The following is a 21234-nucleotide window of genomic DNA, read 5'->3' on the forward strand; positions in this document are numbered from 1 at the left end:
TTATTTAAAAAATAATTCTTTGTTCTAAATATTTTTTTAAAATATGCTAATATGTCTTCTTGCCCATACTGATCATCGTGGTTTCGGATGTGACAGGGTTTAAATAACACTATGTATAATACAAATACATTGTTTACAAAAGAAAATGTGTATACAATAGGTACATTCAATATAATTTCCCTTTTATTTATGGATGTAGCCACTCCACTGGCCTACAGGCACGTTCCGGGGAGTATTATTTATTTTATACATAATAGTACATACTTTCACGTCGATTGTTGTATAAAAATTCAAAATAAATATGAATAAAAATTCTAAAACATACCTACATTCATAAAATGAGAAAGGATTTTCAAGAAATTAAAATTATATTCTGACATATAAAACATATTCCTCAGCTTCCTGTCTTGTCTTTTATGCAATCCATTTATGGACACATCCAACCACGCACCCACGAAATAATAATGCTGCGAGTTAGTGAGTACTCACCCCCGCCATTCTTGTAGCACAGATAGGGGAAGCGCCACACGTTGGCCAGGTCCACCGCGAAGCCGATGACGGAGAGCAGGAAGTCCACCTTCTTGCCCCACGTCTCGCGCTCGGCGGGCACGGCGGGCACGGCGGACTTGTCGCGCGCCATCCGCCCCCCGCTACGGACTAGCGCGGATGCGGATGCTGCAAAAATCACCCGCTACAATTTTACTATACTTTGGATATTGTTACATTGCATACCTATACATGGGTACATCATAGAATTAAGAACTGTCCAGAAACCGCATACGCGCATCAAACAGAAGGCGACTAAACTACTCAAAAAAGTAGTTTTACGTTTGGACTAATGGTGGGAAGAATCGAATTAAAATAATCGAAATATTCGATTATTGAAAAGATCGAGACGTTTCGAAATGCTTACAAGTAATCGAGTTCACTCGTACTAATCGGAAAAATAATCGAGATATCTCGAGTGAATTTATTCGAAATGGTTTTTCGAGACAATCCAGATATGAATTCGGACTTGAGATTTCGAGACAATCAAAATATGATTTCGATCCTGACATTTCGAGAAAATCGAAATATGATTTCGATCTTGACATTTCGAGACAATCGAATGTGATTTCGATCTTGACATTTCGAGACAATCGAAATATGATTTCGATCTTGACATTTCGAGACAATCGAAATATGATTTCGGACTTGAGATTTCGAGATAATATAATTTATACGCTTATTGAAAGTCAATATGTATGAATAAGTAAACAAAACAACACAAAGAGATAGTCAGTTTTCAATAAATAAAAATATTCAAAAATAATCAAATAAACTAATACAAATAAAATAATACTATTAACTCCATATACTGCTATCTTCCATGTACCTACTCATTAAGTCCATAATAGGCCTTTTTTTGAAGTACGCTTTTTATGAAAATTTTGAACTTATTGTCCGTCATAATTAGGACACTGTCGGGTATTCTATTGTAGAAGCGTAGGCAGTGCCCCACAAACGATGTGCTAACTTAGCTTCAATTTCGGGATTACCAATTTTCCCTTATTTCTAGTATTATGATTATGATTGTCGCTATTTTTTTGAAAGAGAGATATATTTTTGCGCACATACATTATATTATCATAAATATACTGACTATATACAGTCATAATTTATAGTCAGTATATTTATGATAATATTATGTATGTGCGAAAAACTATATCTATCTTTCAAAAAAATAGTGACAATCATAATCATAATACTATGCCATGTTATGTCATTTTAAAGTGTAGAAATACTGCTGGGATCTTAAAGAAACAGGTTGGGATCACATTTCATGTCTAATTAGCAAATGTACGTGTAAGTAGCAAATGTATTACTTAAAAATTAAATTATTTTTCCATCTATCAGATTGTCGAAGAAAACAAAATGGACATTTCGTGAGAGTTGCCAGGGTAGTAATTTTTTTACCCTACTTTGCTCATATAATGTGAGAACTAATGAAAATTGGACCTCGGATTAAACAACGCCGTGGTAGACATTTGACCGACATTATCTTTAAACCCTCCAATATTATTTAACATGATATAAAATATCCGTTTTATGTAAAATAAAATTTGTTCTATATATTAAGTTCTAAGTTCATTAATTAAATTACTCTTATTAAATTACCCTTTAATTATCTACTCTGTTGTGTCAATCAATGTTTCCGCGTGCACAGTAAAATTTTAGAGAAATTAACAGATTACTTTTTTTTTACCCTACATTTGTGTAATGATTATATTTTTTTCCATCGTGCAACATTACGCGGATACTTCGAGAATGCGCGTTTTCCCTCTTTGTTGGAACAAATTTGGATGAAAATAATTTAAAAGTATCTTTCATATTGAAGGACAAAATATTTGCACCAAAAATTTTTAAGTTAAAAAAGGTTAACACTTTATAATTCAACTTCTTTTAAATAAATAAATACCAGGTATTTTGATAGATTTCTGGAAATAATAAAACAAGTCTTTTTTTGTTTTTTAAATTTTAATAATAACTTTTTCCTTTGAAAAACTTGAGGAAATTAAAATGTGACATTTGTGTCACATTGTGTTCTCTCAATCGTCAATAATATTTTTTATCATTTTTTTTGCTAATTTTCACACAGCGCTAAATATGAACTGATACCAAGTATAAATATCTTTTCCAATTTTTTCAATGTTTCAAATACACGTCCCTATTAAATTCATTCAACTAGCATCATGTAATCATCTTTATATGAAAAAATGTACCTTTTTTGTTTAGCACTGATGAAAAACATATTTTTTTGCAATTTATATGTTATCCTAAAAATATTAATAATTAAAAATAAAATATTCAAATGCTTGTGAGACGTCACTCCCCATTATGTACACGAGAATTTTTTTTTCTTTTACGATGGGGAATGTCAATGTAAATATATATATTGAACGTTCATAAAAACTATAATTCGTATTGTATTAATATTTGTTTATCTGAATAAAAAATAAAATAATCATCTAACGCATTTTTCTCCTTTCTAAAAAAATACGTTTTTGGAAAATTGCAGGTTCGCAACTTTCGCCGTTACCTGACGATATGTGGTTAGTAATGTTAGTATATTGCTCCATACCGAAGTAGTGCTCGTATACACATACATATTACATAGGGTTCACAATACGCTGGATGAAGTGCCATCGTCCGAACTGATTGATCTGAAGTGGACACTACACGGATAAGGTAATTGGACATGAATGGAATTCCCCATCCCGGCGCGTGGAGTCACACTTGTATAATCCCACATTCTATAATTAGCCTCAACGTTGAATAACTTCCTATTAATACTGTGGAGTATATTATGGAGTCAATAATGAGGTAATGACTTTCATTTTCATACGCACCACCACATTAAAAATGCAATGACAAGTGAACGTAGGTATGCACAAAGCAGCCAGCCATAGAAAAGTAAAACTGAGATAATAGAAAGGCGTATGTATGTACATTAGTGTTTGCGTATATGTTCATGTGTGTATGTATGTGTATGTATGTATGTATGTATGTATTTATATATGTATGTATATATGTATGTATATATGTATATATGTATGTATAATAAGAAAAAACTTGACAGCTTACAAAGACAATTTGCCATAAGATCTTGTAGAGGATACAGAACCATTTCACTTATCTCTGCTCAAGCTCTAACAGGGTTTACACCATTAGACCTTAAAATTCAAGAAAGGAAGGACATTTATAATGTCAAGAAATTTGGTAAGCTGTATTCCATTCCAGATGATCGCAAGTATCAAGGAACTGCAAACTATTTCGATTTACCTCACCCGTGCGAAAGAATTCCCGAAAGTATTATTTTACTTGACAAAGATATACCTCCTTATGCTCCAAATGAAATTAGAATCTTTATGGATGGTAGCCTGCTCGACGGCAAAGTGGGAGCGGCATTCGTTCCTTTTGAGAGTGATAAAGAATTACCAGGCAGAACATTTAAATTAGATAATTTCTGCTCTGTTTTCCTGGCTGAACTACTCGCAATACGAGAAGCTCTCGAATGGTTATTAAAAAAAACACCAGAGAGATGGGTTATTGCAAAAATATTATCAGATTGTCGTTCGGGCGTTCAAGCTATAACGGATACTCGGTCGGTAAATCCATTCATTGTAGATATTCAGAGTAAAATTAAGCATCTAAAAATAAGAGGGATGATCATTCAAATATGCTGGATAAGAGGACATGCTGGTATCGTAGGAAATGAGAGAGCGGATGAACGAGCAAGAGCCGCAACTTGTAAAAGAACGGTACCTTTCTTCTCAGAATTTCCCCTTAGCTTTGCTAAACGCTGTATAAAACAAAATACGCAGCAGCGTTGGGAGGATCATTACCGCGCTTCTTCTACAGGTAAAATCACTAAAATGTTTTTCCCAACGCTGGCTGATGCAACAAACTTCCGTCGTCATCACCAAAGTACTTTCGAAACGACCCATTTTTTTACCGGACACGGAGCTATGAGAAGTTATAGGCTTAAATTAAGGAATGATGAATATTGTCCATGCAATGATATTTCTTCACAGAGTATCGAACATCTGTTATTTCAGTGCCCATTTTTCAGTTTGCAACGCCATAATCTTGAAGCAGAATGCAGGAAAGATGGAATATCCTTAACAGATATCCACACTGTAGTTAAAAGTAGTTATCACGCGCCATTGTTCTTGAACTTTGCAACAATGGTGATTGGACTCATAAAGGTAATAAACCAAAATCAGTGATCGAACATCCCATTTCCAAGACAAACAAAAACGATTTTTCCGAGTACCTTAGCCTTGTACAACATGACAAGTCAGGCTACTAAATACAGGGGTCAATATATATATAAAAATAAAATTAAAATAATGTATGCATATATGTATGTGTACATATATATATATATATATATATATATATATATATATATGGATGTGTGTGTGTATGTATATGTATGTATGTTGTATGTGTACATTTATTGGCATTTTTATTTCTTTTTTCATTGATTTATATTAACTAACTATTTCATATTTTTCTCTTCCTTCCCTATTTTCCCACCCCTCTTCCTTTCCTCCCTAGCGAACTGTACGTTTTGTTTTTTTATATTTTTGTTCCTATACGAAACCCATAATTATTGGTCTTGTTATTTGTTGTTATTATTTCTTTATTGTTTATGACTATGAATGTGTTGGTTTCAAAAATAAAAAATAAAATAATAGCACCTTTGTGAAAAGAGTGAATAATCAAATCTTCAGTTGGAATGTTCTTGACTTTGACAAATTATGGTAACGTAAGATTTTTCTAGTGCTGTGGGTGTTTTCTGCAAATTGATAAATGTCGTTCTAGGTGATTATTAGATTTTTTGTGTGTAAGAGGTCTGGCTGTTTTTAGCAGAACATAGAATTGACCTTACTGCACCCGACAACTCAGATATCTAATTTTTTCGACATTTTGGACTGGCTGCTTTCTGCGTAACTAGGTTCAAGTGTAGGACAATAAAAAATACTAAACGATGCAGTTCACTATGATAACTTACCCGACTACTCGAAAAATTATACCGGAGACAAATTTAAAATCAAACCTTACGGAATTTATTAAAATATATTAAATAACTCGAGTTCATTTCATATGAAGTATAGTCAATGAACATTAAATCGCACCTTTAGAACGAAAACGACTTTAATGAACATTATCCATCTTTCTGCATTTAAAAAAACGCAACATTCGTATAAGAATATGATAAAACCGTTACATCGGTCTCTTTTTTACTCGGAAAATTTAGATTCCGTGTCAGTCAGTACGGAAGCGACGCAATTAGTGTTGTGTTTACATTGCTGTGCGAAGGACGCAACGCAGACAAACATATAGTGACCGAAAGCCGGTTGAGCCGATTTTATTCCGATACAAATGGCATGCTTACTTTATTTTTTAAATATTAAAACGACCAATTTAGCTAAGTGGTTGTTTCGTTCTAACTTACCGATAATTTTAGTCACTTATTTAAGTTAGTGTCATTTTATTATTTAAATTATCGATAATCTTAGTGAATTATTTACGTTTATGTCGTTTCGTGAATAAATTAAAACATGTGTTTGGTGTTATCTTATTTATCTAAGTGCTTTGTTTGTTTTTTTTTTCGATCTAATAATGACACATTGAGCAAATGTCTTATTTAAACGTATAATAATTTATTTTTATTACGCTTTTTTTCATAGATATATAGCTGAAAGCCTTCGGTATAATATTTAACTCAAAATTTGGTGCTTACTTCGAAAAATACGAAACAATCGACGAAAGAATACGAAGGTAAAACAATTAACATTCTTCTTTTGCAGTTTCCCCAAAAGTTGATTTTTTAGTTGAGTCGTTTTCGTCCTAAAGGTGCGATATGGTCAATGCTCATAATATGGTCAATGCTCATGATATGGTCAATGCTCATGATATGGTCAATGCTCATGATATGGTCAATGTTCGCACTTATATCTTGGAACTAAATCCTTTAACAGTCTGCCAAAAAATGTTCGGGACATATCAAAATTCAAGCAGAAAATAAAAAATATATTCATCATCGTTCCCTTTCCGCATCTAATGGTGCATAGGGCACTGTATTGGTACACCAATCGCAGTGTATCTTGATCATTATTGTTACATGAAGGTAAGATGACCAGTCTCACGCTTCAGGTACCAGTCCAGGGACTATGAAATATTTTAGTGTGAAAACACCCTTTTAAATAAATATTTCACTTCAATCCTGTCGGGAATCGAACCCGAAACCTTTTGTATGGTAGACAAATTCGCTGACTACTACACCACGAGGCTAAAAAATATATAAATCACACTAAACAAAAATTATAAAATGTCTTCCTTGGGACGGGTTTTACCAGTAAGGAATACATTGTTAATTCAATGAGGAAGTGAGGCGTTTTTATTTGTTAATAGACTATTAAACTAAGCCAAAAACTTTTAAAAATATTTTTATAAATCGTATTATCAGCGCTACGATTTTTTAAAGTTTTGTGCTTCTGAAATAACTCCGCGTTTGACGTCAGAGGTTCTGTCCATTGGTCCATTCACGGCAAACACACCGGAAATTTTCCATGACTCTCTTATCATTGGTTAATTCATATGAATCAGTGACGGCGTTCAAAGTAGCCCGTTTTCATTAAAATGTTTTTTTTTTCGTACATTTTCAGGAAACTTTGCGGTACTATTTAACCCTCCAATTTTTACCGCGCGCAGGAAAACATTTACTGTCCACATTTCCCGTAGGGCTGAAGTTCATCATTATGTAATGTTTTCTTGTGAAGTATAAAATAAAATAAAATATATAAAAATAGTAACTTTAAGGTGGCCCGGTCCTTGTCTTATTTCAGGGGGGGGAGACTATAGTTTCTAAATACAATGGAACTCCAATCATCCGAATCAATTGGGACCGGACCTCATTCGGGTAGTAAAAAAATCGGATAATTATTTTTTTTTCCGAAAAAATGTCTATTTTAATTCATACTTATATTCACTCGTATGTTGAAAATGAAAATAAATTATTTAAATTAGTTTTTAATGAATTAAATGAAAAGGTAACACTTTTACATGTTAAGCGTAGTCACAAGTGCTTTACATTAGGGCAGTATGTACGTACCGTACTGTAAATGAAAGTCATTGCTGAAAATATATATATATATACATCTACTATCTGTATCTAATAAATTATTGTTGGTTGTGAATTTTTACTAAGAAATTAAAATGTTCATGGAAGCAGAGAGTGAGGGAGGAAAGTATACAATGTCTTCTCCTTTTATGTACTTTTTATTTAATATTAATATTTTTACTTTTTTAGAATTCAATTATTTTTCCCCTCTCCTCCTGCATTCATAATAAATTAGTGTGAAATCTGTAATTGGTCTTACCTTTTCAAATTGTTCTTTTGTACCTTGTTTTATATAAAGACTGTATGATTTCATTAATAAATAAATAAACTTACATTTGAGAATCACTTCGATGACATACTGACCCGTGCACATAGAAACCTTGGTTTTGTACTTCGTACATGTCAGGTATTTAAAGATATCGCGTGTATTAAAATGGTCTACTTTGCTCATGTTCGCAGTTTGCTCGAGTATGCCTCTTCTGTTTGGTCTCCACAATATGTCACACATAAAGAAAAGTTTGAGAAAATTCAATGGACATTTCTTAGACATCTTAACTGGAGATGCAGGTATACCGATCTCAATTATATGTCTTCCTGCAAAAAACACCACTTGCTTACTTTAGAAGATCGCCGTCTACTGTTGGACATGGGGGTGCTTCATGACATACTCAGTGGACGCCTTGATAGTCCGGCTCTTTTGTCAGAGTTATCATTAAATGTCCCCAGCTACCGCACCCGTCACACGTCGAGCTCTCTATTTCATGTGCCAGCAGTTCGTACGAACTATGCCCAGAACTCTCCACTTATACGTTTTGCTAGTGAATATAATTTGAACTTTCCCCTTATTGATCCATTTGATTGTAAAAAAATAACATTTAAAATGCGCGTCTTAAAACATACTTTTCTGTCTTATACTTAAGCTAGGGTTTCCTAGGACAGCGGTGCCCGTATCTTAACGGCCGTAGTGAACGGTGATGCGGTGGACAGCCGTCGTAGTGGTGACTAGAGAGTGGTTTTATTTTTTAACGGTGTTATCAACACCATTTTTATAGGAAACCACTCTCTAGTCACCGTTACGAAGGCTGTCAACCGCATTAATGTTCACTACGGCCGTTAAAATACGGGCACCGCTGTCCTAGGAAACCCGAGCTTTGGTTTCAATAATAAAGTTTTATTTTATTTTATTAAATTTTATCTCTATTTCTTAATATTTTATATATATTTATATTTTCGATACCTGACACCCTCTTTCCAATATTACACCCACACACCCACCCTCTCACTCACACAAACACACTAGTATGTATTGTACGTGTATTTAATGTATTTCTGTGGATATCTGTCATTGGTTTTATTCTCTGTATATGTTATTTGTTATATTTGTATTACATGTATTACTGTTGATATCCCCAATAAATAAAAAAAAAATATAAAAAAATCTCGGTCAAAGTAAGCTGTTTGACTGTCATCGTCCGTTTTCAGGCTGCCAAGTCGTTATTTTTCGAATCGCAGTGTCTGAAAGCGATTCGGATTGTCGGAGTTCGGATAATTGCAGTTCTATTGTAACAGTATGTTTTTATTTAATATTATTCCAAATCGTTTATATTATTTTACAAATACGTTGTGTTTGTTTATATACTTTCATATAAACACACTATTATTCTTTATATCAGCCTTTTATTTTTAAAAGTGTTTACACTTTTTGAGTACCTATTTCCAAAATTTTCGTTTAACTGTTTCCCTTTGAAATTAATTAGTATTTTTTATTTTTCAGGCTATTTGCCCTTTTCACACGTTTTGAGTATTTCAAACTTTTAATGTTGGTTGAACTGTTCGTATTAACTTTTTTTTTAAACGTCATGTTTTGCAAATAACTAAACTCAATATTTGTATGTATACTTTAGAATGTATGTATTTAGAGCTAGATCGGTGAATGCGTTTGTAATAAAACTCGGCCATGTAATACTTGATTTATCTATTTATTTATTTGGTTATATGGCATTTACAAATAAGTATTTTATTTATTTGTCTATCTATTTCAGTGATGTCCCTTTTCCTCTAGCATTTATTGAATGGAAACCTATGGGTATAATCCGCTTGAGGTAGATTTGAACGTTGACCAGGATTCACCTTTATATTTATATTTATTTATTTATCTTGTCCTTTTTGATTAGACAACCCTTACATTGTCTAGGATGAGTATGTAATTTGTTTTGACCCATTTGGAAGTGAGCAAAATTTGTATCTTTGATTTTTATTTAGTGGCCATCCATATCATGTAAGTGCGCGTGACAACATGCAAAAGGCACAATATGCCGTTTTATTTTAATATATGGAATTATATTGTCTACAACAAACTACAGTGCACTCTCGCCAAAAAGAAGAATTCGTGCGTTTGCAAATAAATATGCAAATGATAAAGATATATTTAATTTAACACTTTAAAATTGTAAAATGCAGTGTACTAATTATCTTCAAATTTAAATGCCTAAATAACACTATGTTGATTTCAATTGTGTACCCCTTATTAAATTATATCAGTATTCTTAGTTATTATTTTTATAACTTCTTTTAATTTAAAAAATCTTTTATAGGAAAAAATACACATCTGTTCTCTCCGTTGCAATATATTATGTATGTACTATATGTATATCCACTTTTTTTTTACTAATATGTAAAGATGGTAACTATTTTAAAAAAATTATGTTCCATCAATTGTTTTTTTTTTTTTTTTTTAATCCATATTACAAATCTATAAAGAATTTTTTTTTTAATATATTCATTAAGTTATTCACGTAGACGTCAATATAATATTAATAAGCCAAAATTTAACAATAAACATTTTGAAAAAAGTTATATAACAATTTGCCTGACGAAATAAAAACTATCAATGTCTCAATGGTAAAAATATGTGTAAATCAACCCCCTTAATTAAATGTTGCTTTTTAATATTTAAGTCATATTAAAAAAAAAATATATATTTTAAAATTAAGGAAATGTGTTTTTTTTTTATATTTCTTCTACAGCACTGAAGTTCTTTTAGTAAGCAACTTGAAAACATTATTTTACAATTTTCTTCTCCATTTTATAGTATGTATGTGGGTGTATGTGTATGAGCGTGTAAGTAGTGTGCGATGGCATGTATGTGTGTATAATTATACATGCGTGCTCACGCATGCGCATTTACATGCATATAATAGATTATTTTTCTCTTTACTGTGCAACATGTTCTCTCATTATATTTGTGAAAAACTTAAGCTGGATTTATGTACTATTTTTTATATTTTGTATTCTTATGTAACAACCGTTGTTTTTTCTTAAAAAATAAAAATATGTATATGCACTTATTTAGAAAAAATGTTTTATATACCTTATTATTTTAAAAAAATAAATGTGTATTTTGTACTTCAATTATTATTATTATAACCCCACAGCAAGCACAAGAGGTTGCCCCTATTTTTGAGTGGTATTTCGTTTCGATTTTTGTTTTTTTTTACTTCATTATGCATTTATTTTTGTTAACATGTTGTAACTTTATATATTATTAAATAAAGTATTAAAAAAAAAAAATTTTTATTTTTATTTTATGCTACTTTTGTGTAAAATACATGTCTGCCTTTATATTTACATATATTTATGTAATTTGACATATATTCATGTAAAACATGTAAGCTTACAGGGCATTTAAAAAAAAAAAAAAATATAAAAAAATCCTTAGGTACAGATAAATAAAAAATATAAGCAAGTTGTAAATGTAATTTAATTTTGCCAGGAATCGAACTTGGAGTAGTAGGCGAACGCAGCAACTACTACACTACGAGGCGGACTTATCTTCGCTTGATTTATTTTTTCAGAATTTCCACCCGAGAGCCATCAAGGCGAAAACACTTGTCCTGGGTTCTACAGGGTGTTCTTTAAACCCTGTCACATCCAAAACCACGATGATCAGTACGGACAAGAAGACATATTAGCATATTTATTTAGAACAAGAAATTTTTTATAATAGTAAAATATTTAACAAAACAAATGGTTTCTTACTTCTGCAGGGGAGAAGCGAGGGGAGCGGTTGTCGGCGTATCAGTCTCCCTCCTCCCCCCCTCGTTTCTCCACGGCAGAAGTAAGCAACCATTTAGTTTTTTTGATATTTTGTTTTTTTTAAATTTTATTCGTTCTAAAAATTTATTTTGATGTGCCAATATGTCTTCTTGCTCATACTGATCATCGTGGTTTTGGATGTGACAGGGTTTAATGAACACCCTGTATATATTAATGTAGTTCTGTTTCACACAGAACTGTATTATTTCTCTGCCGGGATGCAGGATAATACCGCACTTTCCAGAACAAATACAAATAAAAAAATTATTCACCCAAATACAATGAAAGCATCCACCCCTTTCACGAAAATGTTCAAGACTTGTGTCTTTCTTCAGTTTCGCATATCACTATAATTTTTTAAAACTAATTAAGCGAAAATTCAATATTTCTTTACAGTCAAACCGCGAAAATAACAGAATAAAGAAACTTTAAAAGCTTTCATTGTACCCCTCACTGCAGTATTGTCAATTTGTGACCAATTAAATACACCTGGTCAGCACTATCACCCTTTTCTAATTTCCCAGTATGGCAGTGAAGGAATACAGTGTTAGTTCCAAATTGACACCGCGGCCGCACGCTCCAGATCCAGCTTCGGAAAGGAAGAAGAACGTAGTAATACAAACAAATCAAACAACGACACAAAACCCAAATACATATAGGAAACATTAGAATAATTGGCCCCATACAACATGCACTCAAGTAACAGAAGAAAAACAATACGTATCTATACCAAATCACAGAGGAACATCAAACTATCAAGACACTACTGGCAAAGACCTAACACAGATCCTAACATGATCCCTATCGAACTCAGGCGAAATTACTTCTTGTCATAATACCGAATTCCTTGCAAAAACCATTATCCTAATACCAACAGTAGAAACAATCCTATGCAAAGACCTATTCACCCAAATAGCAATCACTAACCTAATAAGTATCAATTTTAGTCTTACTTACGCCATTTAACGGGACATCTCCTGTTAAAGTGGCGACGCCAAGGGCCATCAAGTAATTGTGCCGTTAAATCATGTTCGGGCGAATAATTCCTTAAGAGTGGGTAAATTAGGGCATCCGCCCGCGCTCGCGCCGCGTTGGTACTGGTACCGTGTGCAGTGTGTACTGACTATTCAACTTCTCTATTATTCATACATAGCCGCATTTCACACTTTGTAATTGTATCGTCGAAATCCACACGGCACGATAAAATTAGGGTGGATTGACATTTATTATGTCATTATGTATTAATTTTTCATTTATTCAGCTGAAACTCTCAGATAAAAGTCCCACAAAAGAAAATCTAGTGGAGACTTGTCGTCCTGGCGGTTTACCGGTTATTGCGTTTGCCTGGCATTAAATAAATAAAAATAATTATGACACAATTAATATGTTCACGCTGGATTCGCGAATATTTCTTTTGAGACATTGACATTGAATACATTTTTATTTGTTTGTCTAATTTACTACGCTTAAATTAATGACAAATGTAGTTTTAATGTTAATAAAATAATATAAACTCTACAAAAAAATGCAAATAATGCATTTCCAACCAATCTTGATGCCAAAATCAACAATGTGATATTTGATAAAAAATAAAGTGAAATGTTAAATAATTTGTTTTTTTTAATAAGTCATCTTAATTAACAGATTTTGGAGATATTTAACTAAATAGACATATGGAGGTAGTTTATTAACAATATAAATTCTATACCACGACCGATCTCTTGTCTTTTACCGACATCATTTTTAGGGGTCTGGAGAAAAATAAACAATTCAATGTGATTTATACCGATTTTTCTAAAGCTTTTGACAAGGTCGATCATCAAATACTGTTGACCAAACTGTCTTCGTTTGGAATACGTAATCCATTGTTATCTTTCTTTAAGTTATATCTCAGTGAAAGGAAACAGTTTGGAAGGGTAAATAATTCCATCTCAAACAGCATTAATGTATCTTCGGGTGTACCACAGGCTGCTTACCTTGCTCCTTTGCTTTTCAATCTGTTCACCAGTGATATAAAAAATGCTTTTCTTACTTCATTAATTTGTCTGTTTTCTGATGACACTAAAATTCTCAAACAGATTGACAGCCCTTCCGATTGTTCACTATTACAATCTGACTTATTGTCTTTGGTGCTCATCAAATAATCTACATCTCAACTTAAAAGTAAGTGCAAGGTTATGATATTTTTTCGTCTGGAAAATCCAATCATTTACGACAACTCACTGAACGATGAAATATTATCACCTGTGTCTAGTATTCGAGATTTAGGTATTATCCTTGACACTAAACTTTCTTTTACAATTCATATTGAACATGTTATCAATAAATCCTTAAAATTTCTTGGATTTATTAATAGAAGCACAGCTGACTTCAAAAATATCAAAACCCTTAAAACTCTCTTCTGTTGTCTAGATCGCAAGGCACCTAGAGTATTCCTCTGTTATCTGGTCTTCATTATCTGGTTCACATCAAGAATATTGAATCAGTTCAACATCGATTTTTGAGAAAGATAGGCTGGAGGTTGGGCCTATCCAGAGACCTATATACTTATAATGAGTTAGAAACTACCTTAAATATATCTTCTCTTCAAGACCGTCGAAATAAATCCGACCTTATAGTCCTATTTAAAATTCTCAATTCACTCTTTGATACGCCTGAACTACTGAGTTCAATAAAATTAAATATCCCAACTAGAAACCTCGGACAAAACTAACTCTTTCATACCGATAACCATAGAACTAACTATGGTTTTCATTCCCCTATGCCCAGAATTCGTAGGTTTTGCAGCAAACAAACCAGTCTTGATTTCTTTGATAACAAGTTGTCTTCTTTCAAACGATCACTGAATCAAATTTAATTATAAACACCCCTCTCCCGCTTCAACTTCCACAAAGTCTACTATATACCATTGAGTCTTTCTACTTTTAAAAAAATATTTTTTTATGTATAAATGTGTCCGTAAAAATGCTCATTGGGCGTATATATAAATAAATAGATTTATGACACCAGTTCTAAACTTCAAACCTCAATATCTCAAAATAATGTTTTTTGCACATTCTCGACTTTGGCATTGACCCGACGATATGTTACAGAAAATGGCACCTTACAAAATGAACTGAGAGTGCAGCTAGGAATAGGAGGCACCACATTAAACAATATGAAGGCTGTCTGGAGTTCGGATATTCACTCAGTGAAAACCAAATGTCGTCTGTATAACGCCTGCATAATACCTATTCTCCTCTACGGATGCTAATCGTAGCACCTCACTAGGGCCCGAAGCAGCAAAATACTGAGTTTTGAGAATAGATGTCTCAGAAGAACATCGAGTGAGCGGTGGTTTGAGTTTGCAAGGAATGAAGCGATAAGGGAACGGACTCAGCAAACTCCTGAAATCAAGTTTCGAATAAATAAAAATAATGTGGTATGTGTCTGGGTGGATGAATAACACAGTTATATGTGTGAAATAGAACCGAAATCCTGGTCGAGTATTTTCAACTCGATGGCTACTCTCATGTAAAAATCCTGAAAAAGAGAGAAAAGTCCGCTTCGTAGGGAAGTGGTTGGCGTGTTTGCCTACCATGCTGAAGTTTCTGGATTCGATTCCTTACAGGGTGAATGTTAAATATTTATTTAATATTTCACTGTCCCTGATTGACACCTGAATCGTAAGACTGATGACCTTATCTTCCTGTAGCACATAATCGAGATACACTGCATGTACTTTTCTAATGCAGTACTCTATATAAAACTCAAAATTATTGTAAAATATTCCCTTGTCAAGATTAATTCTTGTGCGCAGTGTAACGACACGATTGTCCCTACAAGAAATGTCTATAATGGTTCGCGGTTTCGGGTTCGGATTACTGGTGTGGTTGACTTGAAATATTTATTGGGATATTTATACTGCCCTTATAAACAAAAAGGCAGCTATTTGCGAAAGTCGTATTTTGAGATAAAACTTTTTAGTAGGTATTTATAAATTTAAAAAACTGTAAATTATCATAAGTAAAAACACCGTACCTATGTCAATTATTGTTTATGAGCATAAAACCTGTATCTGTCATATCTATATTGTGTTTGTGCTTATGAACCTTTAGACACTGTGTTATTACTTTAAAGGGGGAGGAGGGGGCTTATAACAGGGGGCCATATCAACGATAAAAACATTTTAATCATGAAGATAGTATAAACGTAATATTAAAATTGTTTCATGTTGATATATCAAGCACAAACAATAATAAGAACGCAATTATACTCAGAATGCTTGGTTTTTATAAATATTTTTTGCTGAAATCCATATTTATTTTCCTACCCACTCACTTACAATTTACTTACAAGTACATGGAAAATGCCAGAGCCTTAGTTGTAAATAATAATTATAATTTAATTTAACCTGGGAATTCGAAAGTTCGATGAATGTATTTAATAAACCTTATATTTCTTTTCTACACTTTTATATCAAAACAACTAGTCTGGGATTGATCCGTGTAAATCCGTTGGCGATAAGATTTTAAAAAAAACTTTTTTTATTTTTTATATTGTGTGTATATATTAGATGGTCCTTAAATCGGGGTAAAAAAAATATTTTTATATCTTTGGCGTACTCTAATTTGATCTACTTGAAAAAAAAAATTACAGCAATTCTTTTGAAATTTTAAACTTTGTTTATCACAACTTAAAGTTGAATTATTTTTATAAAATAGGTAGGAAAATTCACATGTTTATGTTCAATATACATGTAATTTATATTAACAGTAACAATGCCATTGACATACACATAGAGATGCCCTGAGCCCTCAAAAATGATGGGACTTATTTCATACCCAAACGCTCATTCGTGCCAAACGTTTATTTTGCCGTTCTTCGACTTTCAGCCTGTGGTAGTATTCTGAATCTTATAACCCTAGAGAGTGGTTAATTTGGAGATTTTTATTTTTTGCAGGCACCTAAATTTTACCTTTATTTGCGGCCACACTGATGATTAAACGTCAAACAAATACGAATACGTGAAACGAACTATGGAAAGGTTCATTTAGACCATTATTGCCACCTTAAACATTACCCAAAACACTTCATTAGGTTGAATTGACCAAACCGTATTATTTTTATTTCCGTTTTTGAAGCAGTTTTATACACCATTTGACGTTTAATCATCAGTGTTGCCATTATATAGAGAAAAGAATCATCGCATTAAAAAAAATCTTCAAGTTAATATAGTATTAAGATTATAATATTAAATTCATATAATTTATATCGGGTTGTGGTCCCGTGGATAGTGTTGCGGACTCACGGGCCGGAGGCCCGAGATTCAAACCCCACTCTACCCCAACTTGATTTCCATTTTCTAATGGTGAGTTATTTACAACTTGTTGAAAATGGCCATCAAAAATTGAAATATTTGTGTAAATTATAAGAGGGCAAATTTTTATTTTTCTATAAAAAAAATAATAAATAATCACTTTCTAGAGAGAAGATCTAGAATATCACCCCAGGCGTGATGTTTAGAATCGAAACCAAGACGCCTGCTTGTATCATGAAAGTGTGGAAATACCTTTCGGATAAACATTGTAAAAAGAATTTCCCAACTTTTATTGGTAAATTTATAAGTGATTTATAAAGCTTAAAAGAATTATTTAAATATAAATCTTTTATTAAAGGTCAAACTACGCCTGGTGGCGCAATTGTGAAGCTTTTCTTAGTTACATGGATGCGCTGATAGAAATACGTTTTTTAAATATAATAAACGAGAGTTAATATTGTTTTTGCATTCCTTAAAATCCAGAGAGTCATGAAGGAATTTAAGGGAAGAATCTGATTGGGATGCACCAAAAATTAATGTTGATTGTTAACGTTAAAATACAAAAAAAAATCTACTAAAAATGAGTATCCTCCAACCGTTGAATGCAGCCCTGGTATAAATAAACAAACGTAGTACCTGTCAATGTGTTCGTTTTCTTGTCACTATTTTTTTAAAGCATTTGACTTTATAGGGCATGTATATGTATTAATATGTCAATGTGAAATAGTAATAGTATGGAGGATAATATATCGACCTAATTTAGTAATTTAACCAATAAATTAATACAATTTTAGTGTTTACCAGTATAATTTTATTTTTTAGAATCTTCAAATCATTTAATGTAATAAAATAAATAAATTTAAATAAAACATAAAATCCTCGGTTATTTTTGAAGTTCAAAGCTCAGTAGCAGCCCCAAAAACATTTTTTTTAGTTTGAAATTTTTATGAAAGTCTTTTTCTATCATAGAACAAAATAAGAGAGTCCCACGGATAGATTTAAAATGTTGGTTTTTAAAGATTACCATAATAAATATTTAATTTAATAATGAACGATTATTTAACATCAAAGAAAAATTAAGAAAAGTTCATGGTTGAACTAGCCAAAAAAGAATCAGGTTCTTGTGTTTGGCAATATACTCGTACTATGTAATATATATGTATATTTATATTTTTTCCATTTAAGTTACACGGAGTTCTTCCACACAAGTGTGTTTTTTTACTAAAATAAAACCATTATTCGTCTTATAATTTATGTTTTAGAATATTGAAACAAAAATATCACATTTATGATAAAATAGCAATTACAAAATATTTACAAAAATAATTTTATCTACACAGTTTTATTATATACTTTATACATGTAATATGCTCGCACAGTTATTTATTTATTTTTTATGATTCATTTAGTAAAAAACTTGATATGGATTGAAATTATTTTACTAAAAAACATACAATTATTTTAGGCCGTAGAATGTTATTAAGTGGAAATGAAAATATATTATTTTTCTATTTAATAAATTTATGGACAGAGTTTTTAAAAATATATAATATAACTAAAAATACAAATATATGCAGTAACATTAAACAAGAAATGAAACAATAAAAGAAAAAACAATGAAAAATAAATAGAATGGACAAATACTATAAGATCCAGGTTGATTATAAGTGTAAGGAATTCAATGAGTATTATTATTTATTTTTTAATTAATTAGTAAAGTTATTTAATTTACTACCAAAATAACTCAAATCCTGATTTTCGTTAACAAGCCAGATAATTCTGGGTAGAGGTGCCTTGAAATCATAATTAATATTATGAAGACCGAAGAACAGAATTTGAGTCTACGTTAAGGAACAATAAGAAGTATTCGTTGTAGAAAAGTCGGGGTATTAAATAAACCAATTATTTTTTTAAATATGCAGATCTCTATCAAAAATAAAAAGCGGTAAATTAATCAGGTCATAATGATACATTTTGCGTTTCGTTTTTACCGTTTCTTAAACATGCGTTAAAAACACAAATTTCGTTTGAAACACGTTTAAAATATTAAAAGAAAAACTTACTAACCTTTGATAACGGGTGCGACGCCTCCGCATGTCCTTAGAAACCTTGCTGCAGGCTGAACGCCCGCTAGCACAGTGAGCTGGATAGTCTGAGGGGCTCTCGGGGGCCTTATTCCTTGACTTGAGGGGGCGTGTCACAGGACGATGGAGAGGGAAGGGCGGGGCACAGGACACGCCCTAAAACACGCCCCCGTGATATTTCATAAGGAAAACCTTTTCAAAATACTCAATAAAGGTTTTATATTCTAGAGAGGAGGGAGTTGTCTTATGATATGCCTATCAAATTCTGTCAGTGATTTTGCATACAGATTCCAGATAAGATTACATTGGTGGATTGGGTTAAGTAAGATTGAATATGATTTCAAAATTGTATATTTAATATTTCAACAGAGATAATGCTGTAGTCTAGGCATTTGAAAGGCCTTATGATCTGTCATCGGCTGTGTTGTGATCACTTTACTTTTCACACTGTGTAACATTCAAAATTAATCTTATATGTTTTTCCCACAAGAGGATGTCGTTAATTTTCAACAAACCTACATTTTCTTCTTTTTCCTGTATCACAAAGAATTAAACAAAATTCAACATATTTTTATTTTAGACATATCAAATCTAGCTGGAGATCATAAGGAAGGTCAGAGTTTTTAAATTTTTAATAGACTATCAAACTAACCCAAACAAAATGTTTTTGTGTATCGTATTTTTTTTTTTTTTTTATATACGCCTCCACTCGTTTGCGAGTGATTTTGAAATCGTATTATCATGGCCATTATTTATTTTAAAATGTGATTTTACAATTACTCCACCCGTGACGTCACGAATTGTCGTCGGTGACTTGTGCTGACATATAAAGTAGAACCCCGAAGCGTCAAAACACAATAAACGTTGAACAAAATGGCTACCCGGAAACCGTAAAATCTATCACAACACAACAACGCTGTAATTGATTATTGATTCACAAGAACTAGTGACGTAGTTCAAAGAAGTTAATTTCAATTAAAACCATTTACATACATTTTTAAGAAACTTCACCGTACAAGTTAATTATTTAATTTTTACCGCGTATAAGAAAATATTATTTATATCCAATTTCCTGTAGCACTGAACTTTCTCAATCAGGAAAACAAACTTGCTTTAACTATTTCGTATTTTCTGAAGTGATTTTGGCTATTATTTTGGACTTTTTTTAGGGAGACTGGTGGTTGAAAAGGAATGAGATTTTTTTTAATTTTTAAACTTTGGATTTAGCAATAATTTAACGTAAATTCAATCATGAAAATGTTTCGCATTTGTCAAGCGCATGTGTATTTAATAACACCATTATATTTTATCATTCTGGCGTCATACAAATTTTATAAATGTCATGGTATAATTATTTTTCTATCGAATTGTTTTTCAAACATTTAAATACAGGAAAAAAAGTTGCAGAGCACCGCTTCACTGCGCTCCGCCGCGCCGCATAAAAGCACTGGTGAATGGATTTTGATATAAAACAAAGCAGCTAAAGTTGAGATGCCGTACAAAATTATTTCTGAAGAAATCAAATAAGTATTACAACAAAAATTTTCCCATAACGATCAATCAAAAGTGCTGTCGGATTTCAATAAAAAAGAACATGCCGATGTTATTTATAAAGTACGAGCTGAACCCGGCAATGCTTTGCTATTGATAGATTTAAGTATATACAGGATTGTGCGAATTAATGGAATAAAATTCCCTGTAATCATAAAATACGTTTTTTATTAATATTTTGAGTTACAGGTGACGTATAAACATACTTCTTTTGTTTTTATAACAACCTGAACACGTTTTGGCATGTAATCAATTAGACTTCGGCACTTTTCTTTTATTCTGTCTCCTCAAAACTACATCTGAATAACAGCTTCTATCATCTTTATCTTGGTGGTGCAGTCCAATTTTTGTATCCTAGATTTACAAATCGCCCAAAAAGGTCAGGTGAATTTCCAGGCCAGTGTAAAAGAGTTATCTTTTTATCATTGAAATACTATCATAAGCATTAACTTCGATACGTGACAAGGAGCTGAGTCCTGTTGAAATATAGCCTCACCAATTAGGACAACATTTATTCAGTTCTGTACTCAAGT

At 32.1% G+C, this 21234-nt stretch overlaps 1 protein-coding gene across 1 annotated transcript in view; it reads right to left on the reverse strand.

Moving 5' to 3' along the window:
* Positions 1–19202, reverse strand: part of DAT (Sodium-dependent dopamine transporter) — a 60449-nt gene extending 41247 nt beyond the window's left edge. The window contains exons 1-2 of the mRNA XM_088241856.1: positions 19134–19202; positions 490–675 (exon numbers count right to left, since the gene is read on the reverse strand). Of these exons, the coding sequence (XP_088097982.1) occupies positions 490–640 (151 nt within the window). The 5' untranslated portion in view covers positions 641–675; positions 19134–19202. The remainder of the gene's footprint in view (positions 1–489; positions 676–19133) is intronic.
* Between the last annotated feature and the right edge of the window lie 2032 nt (positions 19203–21234).

The sequence above is a fragment of the Micrasema longulum genome, unplaced genomic scaffold (assembly GCF_059751315.1).
Source record: "Micrasema longulum isolate JH-2025_06_02 unplaced genomic scaffold, ASM5975131v1 h1tg000133l, whole genome shotgun sequence".
NCBI classification, from domain to species: domain Eukaryota; kingdom Metazoa; phylum Arthropoda; class Insecta; order Trichoptera; family Brachycentridae; genus Micrasema; species Micrasema longulum.